Below are 8498 nucleotides of genomic sequence, written 5' to 3' on the forward strand. Positions count from 1 at the left end.
GGGCTACTCAGAGAAATGCTGTCTCAAAAACTAAAATGAACTCCTGAAACTCAGTAATAAAAAGTCAAGACAGTATTTTAAATTGGGCCGGGCAGTGGTGGCACAGGCCTTTAATCTCAGCACTTGGAAGGCAGAGACAGGTGGATTTTTGTGAGTTAAAGACCAGCCTGGTCTACAAAGCAAGTTTCAGGACAGCCAGGGCTACACAGTAAGACCTAATAGGTTTTGAGGTGTTTGCTATCTAAAATAAAAGTTATCACCATTGTCATTAACTAAGGCAAGTGCTTCCATGTTATAGCAGTCCTTCAAGATGAGGGAGCTGACAAGCAGAAAGACCTTCAGGAACAGCTGCTCCTCAAGAGACAGGATGCAAACCCTCAAGGAGCCACCAGACTAGATCACACTGCTTTAATAATGACCATTAGTGATGTGACCAACTCTTTCTTTTTAAAGAGCAAGACTCCTGAATCACTGACCAGTAGACACAGCTTTACTAGAAAGGATCTGGAAATCTGTCACACTATCGCTCCACTGCAGCACATGGGCTGTAACACGGCTGCTGCTACCCTGCTCTCCCTGTGTGTAACAACACATGCTACAACACATAACCGCAAGTTCTTCTTTCTTGTCTGTTTTGGTTTTGCCTTGTATATATGATGGGTAGGCACTCTACCACGAGCAGCATGCCCAGCTCCCCAACACAAGGCTTTCAAGCAGTATTCTTTACCTCATTTCCCGTTCCTCGTGCTGAGCGATGAGGTTGCTATAGAAGTTCTCCAGTGTCACTTTGGTCATTGTCACCCTTTCCTTTGTGTGATTACTCATGGATGAGCATGGTGTTGAACCGGTCATTGCCATGGCTGCTGGAAGAAAACAGAGATTACTATGTATCTTCCAGCTGGAATTCAACAATTAAGCACTCCCCTGTCCCCTGGTAGAATATAAGCCAGCACAATCCTTCTGGAGGACGAACATAATATGAAACGCATCGGGCAAACAAGACAGGCGTGGTTAGTACCCCAGACAATACAGAAGCATCAGGAAAGGGAATCTCAATGAGACTGTCTAGCCTGAGACATGTCTGTGGGGAGTTTGCTGGATTGTGCTACCCACTGTGCGTGGCACCAGACAGCTGGAGCATGGCTCAGCAGTTGAGAACTTGCTCTAGCAAAGGACCAGAATTCGGTGCCCAACACTCCCGTTAGACAACTCAAAACCACCACGGCTCCAGCTCTAGGGATCTGACACCCTCTTCAGCTCTATACCTGGGGTGCATATACACATATCCACTCCACATACAAACACATAATTTTTAAAGATAAAAATGGGTTCGAGACCAGCCTGGTCTACAAGAGCTAGTTCCAGGACAGGCTCCAAAACCACAGAGAAACCCTGTCTCGAAAAACCAAAAAAAAAAAGATAAAAATGGAAGCTGAATACTAGCAGACAGCTGTGGGTATACAGGAACAGCTGCTTCAAGTTCCTGCTTGATGTCCACAGTGATGGACTGTAACCGGGACTGTGAGCCAAACACACCCTTTCTCCTTCAAGCTGAAGTTTTCTCACAGCAGCAGACAAAATCAAATCACCAGGTACGGTGTCACATGCCTGTAATTCCAGTGCTCAGGAGGCACTGGCATGACACCCTGTCTTGAGTTAGCTTTCTGCTGCTCTGATAAAGACCATGAACAGAAGCAACTTGGAAATAAAGGAATGATTTGGCTAACACAGCCCAAGTCACCACTGAAGGAAGCTACGGCAAGACCTCACGCAGACACCATGGAGGAGTGCTGCTTCCTGGCTGGCTCTCTACAGCTTACTTAGTCTGCTTTCTCATATACCCAGAACCACTGCCCAGGAATGGCACACTGCCTACAGCGAGCTGGGTTCTCCACCAATCATCATTTATCATTCAAGAATGTCCCACTGGTTTGCCCATAGGCCATTCTAATAGGAGCATGTTCAACTCAAGTTCCCTCTTCTCAGATGATTCTAGCGTGTATCAAGTTGAAAATAACAAAACAACCAGCAGACACCCTATCTCAAGCAAACAAAGAGTGGAAGTACACACAATTATACACCATTCCATTCTCTGCCAACTAGGAAACTATCTTGAAAAAAATCATTCATAAAGATTCAAACATTTAAAAAAAGAAAAAAAAAGATTCCTCTAAGCTGGTTTGATAAAAAGTTCTTTTCCTTTTGCTTTTCTGAGGCAGGGTATCTGTGTGTAGCCCTGGCTGTCCTGGTACTCACTCTGTAGACTAGGCATCCCTCAACTCAGAGAACAACCTACCTCTGAACCTACCTCTGCCTACCAAGTTCTAGGACTAAGGCATGTACACCAACACCTAGCTTCAATGAAATATATATATTTATTTATTTATTTTGGTTTTTGAAACAAGGTTTTTCTGTGTACCTCTGGCTGTCCTGGAACAGGCTGGCCTCGAGCTCACGGAGATCCGCCTGCCTCTGCCTCCCAAGTGCTGGGATTAAAGATGTGTGCCACCACCGTCACCTGGCCAAAGAAACATTCTAATGACAAAAGAAAATTAGAAACACCATAATAAACATGTGACTGAGAGTATGAACAACCCTGCCAGATAGTGGCGGCGCACACATCTTTAATCCCAGCACTCGGGAGGCAGAGGCAGGGGGATCTCTGAGTTGAAGGCCAGCTGCTTGGTCTACAGAGTGAGTTCCTGGACAGCCAGGTCTACAAAGAGAAATTCTGTCTCAAAAAACAAAAAACAAGGGGACTGGCGAGATGGCTCTGTGGTTAAGAGCACTGACTGCCTTTCCAGACGACCCATGTTCAAACATTCCCAGCACCCACTGGTTAGTGTCAGTGTTATTAGTATTCTAACTATGGGAAATTAGAATATAATTTTTTTTTGGTTTTTGAGCCAGGGTTTCTCTGTGAAGCTTTGGCTGTCCTGGAACACACTCTGTAGACCAGGCTGGCCTCAAACTCTCAGAGATTAGCCTGCCTCTGCCTCCCAAGTGCTGGGATTAAAAATATGCACCACCACCACCCAGTGAGAATATAATTTTAATCTAGAATGTATTTAGATTTTCAATTTCTACAATGAGAAGAATCTCTATGGCTGAAACGCTCATCTATAGGTACTTATGTGTCTGACTTACCTTAAGGTATTTGATAAATGTTTACTGCTTCATTTTATAAGCTTAAACAACTTTAAAAAACGCTATTACAAAGAAGAAAACTTTAGGAAAAGGATGTGCCGTGGTGGCACACATCTTTAATCCCAGCACTGAGGAGGCAGGGGCAGATGGAACTCTGAGTTCGAGGCCAGCCTGCTCTACAGAGTGAGTTCCAGGACAGCCAGGCCTATACAGGGGAAATCCTGTCTTAGAGTGGGTAGGATGACAGAGAAAACTGAAAAACAATTCTAGTGCTCAAAGATACCTTAAAAATCAGAGACCCCCAACTTCCTCATTTTACAGTTAAAAACAAAACGAAACCCTTCAGGTCTAAATGCTTTTCCCTTGAAATTTAAAAACTCACTTTCCACCAAACTAACCTCTATTACCACACCTGGCCAGATGTCAGACAAACTGAAAGGCTCCAGGACGGGTGGCAGCACTCCACCATTTACCCTGAGCCGCGTTTGAGTTTGTACAGCTAAGTTACTTCCTTCTTCCACCTTCCTCTGTCGTCTGGATTTCTCTGATAGGGCATGACTGTGTCACCAAGGCTGGCCGGGAACTCACTCTCCTTCACCCAGAAGCTGGGATTACAGATGTGCACCACCATGCCTGGTGATCTGACTCTGTCCTTTACCCCCGACAGAAGCTGAGCAAAACTCACGAGTAGTAGTAAGGCACTTTCAAAGACAGCATCTTTAATGAAAACAACATTTAGAGGTCCTCCATTGATCCTTCCCAGCTCTCTAGATTGTTCATTTTGTGTATTAAATTAAGGTTTGCAAAGAATGTAAAGACACTTGTTATTACTAAGAGGGAAAAAAAGGCTTAATTTAACATTAGTAGCTGGTTGTGTTTTGTTTTTGTTTTTTTTGAGACAGAGTCTCACTGTGCAGCCCTGGCTGGCCTGGAACTCACTAAGTATACATATCTGGTTGGCCTCATAGTGATCCACCTACCTGCCTCAGTCTTCTGAGTGCTGGGTTAATGGCAGTAGGTTTTTGTTTTTGTTTCTTTTAAAGATATTCAGGCAAAAACTGTATAAACAACAATGCATTCAGAGCAGAGATTCAAAATCAAGGTACCATTTTAGTGTCAAACATTTTGATCCATGACAGCAAATATATTCACAAATCCAAAACAGTGAAGTACTGAAAACTACTTCCAGAAAATATCATTTTTTTTTAAAAAAAAAGGGAAGTTCCTACCAATACCTAAACATTCTGCTTTTAAAACAGAGGTAGAGCCGGGCGGTGGTGGCGCACGCCTTTAATCCCAGCACTCGGGAGGCAGAGGCAGGCGGATCTCTGTGAGTTCGAGGCCAGCCTGGTCTACAAGAGCTAGTTCCAGGACAGGCTCCAAAGCCACAGAGAAACCCTGTCTCGAAAAAGCAAAAAAAAAAAAAAAAAAAAAAAAAAAAAAAAAAAAAAAAAAAAACTGGTTTATGAAGCTTGGGTGTGGTTTCTTATTTGTCAGCCTGTACACCCTCCACCCACAATCAAAACCACATGCACTCAAAGTGTAGCTGGATAGAACACTTAGAACCAGGGCAGCAAAATGGCATCAGGTAGAAGTGCTTGCCACCAACCATGAAGATATGAGTTCAGTGCCTGGGACCCACATGGTCACTGGAGAGAGTCCACTCCCACAAGTTGTCCTCTGACCTCCACACACTCACCACAGGAAACCACCCCAAGCCTCTATCCACTCCATCCCGTGCACACGTAAAGTAAAGTTAAAAATGAGCTAAGTGAGAGTTGTCTAAAATTTTCTGGAGAGTCTACAGTTGTGTGTGCTTGTGTGTGTGTGTGCGCGCAAATCTACACAAACTGTGTGTGTGTGTGCGCAAATCTACACAAACTGTGTGTGTGTGTATGTAGGAAGTAGGAGACAAGTTTCACTTGGTAAACCAGGCTGGCCTTGAACTCATGGCAATTCTCCTGCTTCAGCTTCTCAAGTGCTAGGATTCTAAGCATGAGCTACACACCCAGCCATAAAGGCAGTTACATTTTTCTATTTTAGTTTTGGTTTTTCCAGACAGGGTTTTTCTGTGTTAGTCTTGGCTGTCCTGGAACTCGTTCTGTAGACCAGAACTCATAGAGATCCACCTGCCTCTGCCTCCTAAATTTTGGGATTAAAGCCACGGGCCACCACCTCTGGGCCCTCAGGTGTTACATTTTAACAACTAAAATATACAGCTCAGTTTTAGAAAGCAGATACACCTGCAGGCAGAGGCAGACAATGCCTTTCACACAATGAATAATTAGTAGGTGAGTAAGCTAATCGTTTTTTAGTTGTCAACACAAATGCAGGAAGGGAGAGAACATTAACAGATTGGTTGGTGTATAAAGAACTGGGCAAGGTCAACGGTGACAGTAGTGGCCAGGCTTATTTTTTTTTATTTTTTGGATTTTTAAGACAGTGTTTCTCTGTAGTTTTTGGTGCCTGTCCTGGAACTAGCTCTTGTAGACCCGCCTGCCTCTGCCTCCCAAGTGCTGGGATTAAAGGTGTGAGCCACCACCGCCCGGCTTGTGGCCAGGCCTTTAATCTAAGCACTCGGGGAGGAGGCAGAGGCAGGCAGATCTCTGAGTTCAATGGCAGCTGGTCTACAGAGTGAGTTCGAGGACAGTCACTGCTAAACAGAAACCCTGTTTCAAAAAACAAACAAAACAACTAACAAATAAATAATGACTAAAATGTTCCACAGGAAGCTGAGTGTAATGGCGCACGCCTTTAGTCCCTGCACTTGGGAGGCTGAGGCAGGCAGATCTTTGAGTTTGATGCCAGCCTGCAGAGTGAGTTCCACAACAGCAAAGGTACATAGTGAGACTCTATCTCAAAAAATAAAAAATAAAGGGAACAGGCCAATAGGATATCACGTACATTCAAAGATGACAAATACATTAGGCCAACAAAAATCTATTTTCCACTCAGGATCTAATGCAATGGTAAGGACTACATTAACCTTCTTCCCCCTTTGAGCTCACTATGTAGACCAAGGGGGCCGTGAGCTCAGCCTGCCTCTACCTCCCCAGTGATTGTGGACACCACCACACCCTGTCCCTTTAACCTTTGTTCAAACAAACCCTTCTCTCTTCCTTCACTCATAAAAGGTGTAGCCTAATTCTAATAACCTTTAATCAAAAGATACGATTAATATTGCCCAATGGCACTTCATGGATTTACTGGGTCAACCAAGAGCTTCCTAAGAGGCAGGGTTTCCTTCCCCTCCTGCTTTCCATAGTTCTAGCTCCTGCCCTGACCCACAAGCTACAGCAGTTCCTGTCCTATTGGTTCATTCTCCTTCAGCTCAGCAAAGAAGGGAACAGTAGACAAGAAGGTCTGAGGTTATTGTTTTTTAATTAACAAACCATACACTCCTCTCATAAAATGCAGTATTAAGGACTGTGAACTCATGAGGTCAAATGAGAACCACTGTTTTATGAACTATAGAGTTATGCCTAGCTGGCTGACTACAATGGTCTGTCATCTCTACAAACACCATTTCACCAATAATTTATTTCTTTGTGACCAAATGAACTCACTCTGTAGACCAGGCTGGCCTCGAACTCACAGAGATCAGCCTGCCCCTGCCTCCCGAGTGATGGGATTAAAGGCGTGCGACACCACCGCCGGGTCAAAAGATCTTTCATTGAACAATTCAAGCAGGGGCCAAGACTATTCCCTAGAGTCACGAGTGGGAGCTCTCCTGCTGTGGATAAGCAAACACAGGTGTATGTGTTTAATATCTCCCCCAAACTGTGCTGGGCACCTAGAACCTTCTAACGTTTGCCTGTGGAGCAGGGTGTGGGGGCGCACGCCTTTAATCTCAGCACTAGGGAAGCAGAGGCAGGTGGATCTCTGTGAATTCGAGGCCACCTTGGTCTGCACCAGCAAATCCCAGGCCAGCCAGAGCTACACAGTGAGACCCTGTCTCAAAACATAAGCAGCTCCGTTTGTGGCGGCCACTCGTGGGAGTGGGGAACGTGTGATGGAGAGCTGGCTGTGGCAGGACGAGGTGGTGATCAGCAGGGTGGAGGACGGAGCTCTCCTGTAATGTTATGAGGAAGCTGGTATCTGATGTTTGGGGTGGGGCGGGGAGCTGTTCCTGCTGGCTGGTGGTTTTCTGTTTAGGGAAACCGCTTGTCCTGGCTAATTCACGGCCAAGGTGAGCTGAAGGAGGAAACAGCGGGTCCACCTCACCCTGACCTTCCTATTCACGCCAAGAAACAAGACTGCCCCGTGTCTGTGGGTCCCCTGTCTGTGGGTCCCCTGCAGGGCGCCGCTGGCAGCCTTTCGCGCTTTCTGACACACTTATCCTCTGATTCCTTAGCCACTTTTTCCTGTCTTCCAGCTCGGGTTCCTGTCCACAGTTCTTCAGGCCAATGCGGTGATCTTCAGGGGACGGGTACTCCAAAACTAACCGCAAACTAGGGGACCGCCTTCGAGGTCCCACACCTACCAAGGGGGACTCTCGAACTTCGGACACCTTCGGGTCCTTGCACCCCAGGAGGAGGCCAAGGTGAAGAGTGGTGCTGACCGAGGTCCCAAAGGGAACGGGCTGGGGGCAGCCGGCACACAAAGCTGGCGACCAGGGAAGAAAGAGGGAGCGGCTGCCCGTCCCGGCTGCACGCCGAGTGGGGACCGGGAGTGGAAGGGAGGAAGACGGACCAGGGGGCTCGGGGAACAGCAGAGAGGACGCTGACAAGAGGCTGAGGAGGCCGGGAGGACGCGGGGAACCCGGCCCGCGGCGGGAGAGGGGAGCCCCTGAGTGCCTAGAAGCTGACGGACGGACGAGGCGGCGAGCCTGAGGCGACCGCCGCCAGACACTCACCAGACCCGGGGGGAGGGGGGCGCGGGGCCGGCGGCCACGGCGCAGACGCGACGTGCGGGCGGCCCGAGAGCGACGGCGACGCGCCGGGGACTCCGAGGGAGCGCGGCCGCCGAGCCGCGACGGTAGAGGACCACGGGAAGAACCCCAACTGCCCGAACAAACGGCAGCGCGAAGGGGCCGAGGCTCCCCGGTACCCCTCGGTCTGTGGCGAGGGGCCGCCGCGGCAGAGACTGCGCATGCGCCATCCGCCGGCGGCGTTCCCCGTGCAGCGGGACTGCGCGTGCGCACTGGCGCCCCGCCCACCTCTTCACCCCTCACCCGGCTGCGCCCAGCCCAGGAGGTTTAGGGAGGATGGAGGAGTGCTGTGTGGGGCGTGCTCCGAGGTGGCTTGGGCTGGGCTAGTTCGCCTCTGTTTTGTTTTTTGCTTTTTTTTTCCTTTTGAAATAATTATAGACTCACCAGAAGTTACAAAATGAAAATGCTGAAGTTCCGTAAA

General features: G+C 47.8%; 1 protein-coding gene across 4 annotated transcripts in view; it reads right to left on the minus strand.

The window, feature by feature from the left end:
• Window positions 1-8260, minus strand: part of Stk38 (serine/threonine kinase 38) — a 33736-nt gene extending 25476 nt beyond the window's left edge. The window contains exons 1-3 of one of the 4 annotated variants that reach the window (XM_075979714.1): window positions 8003-8090; window positions 2420-2535; window positions 728-860 (exon numbers count right to left, since the gene is read on the minus strand). In XM_075979714.1, coding sequence (XP_075835829.1) covers window positions 728-858 — 131 coding nt within the window. In that variant the 5' untranslated portion in view covers window positions 859-860; window positions 2420-2535; window positions 8003-8090. Of the gene's footprint in view, window positions 1-727; window positions 864-2419; window positions 2536-8002 lie in introns of all 4 variants that reach the window. The other 3 variants (XM_075979715.1, XM_075979713.1, XM_075979712.1) reach the window with 3 other exon arrangements.
• Window positions 8261-8498: the final 238 nt, after the last annotated feature.

This window comes from Microtus pennsylvanicus, chromosome 7 (genome assembly GCF_037038515.1).
Source record: "Microtus pennsylvanicus isolate mMicPen1 chromosome 7, mMicPen1.hap1, whole genome shotgun sequence".
NCBI classification, from domain to species: Eukaryota; Metazoa; Chordata; class Mammalia; order Rodentia; family Cricetidae; genus Microtus; species Microtus pennsylvanicus.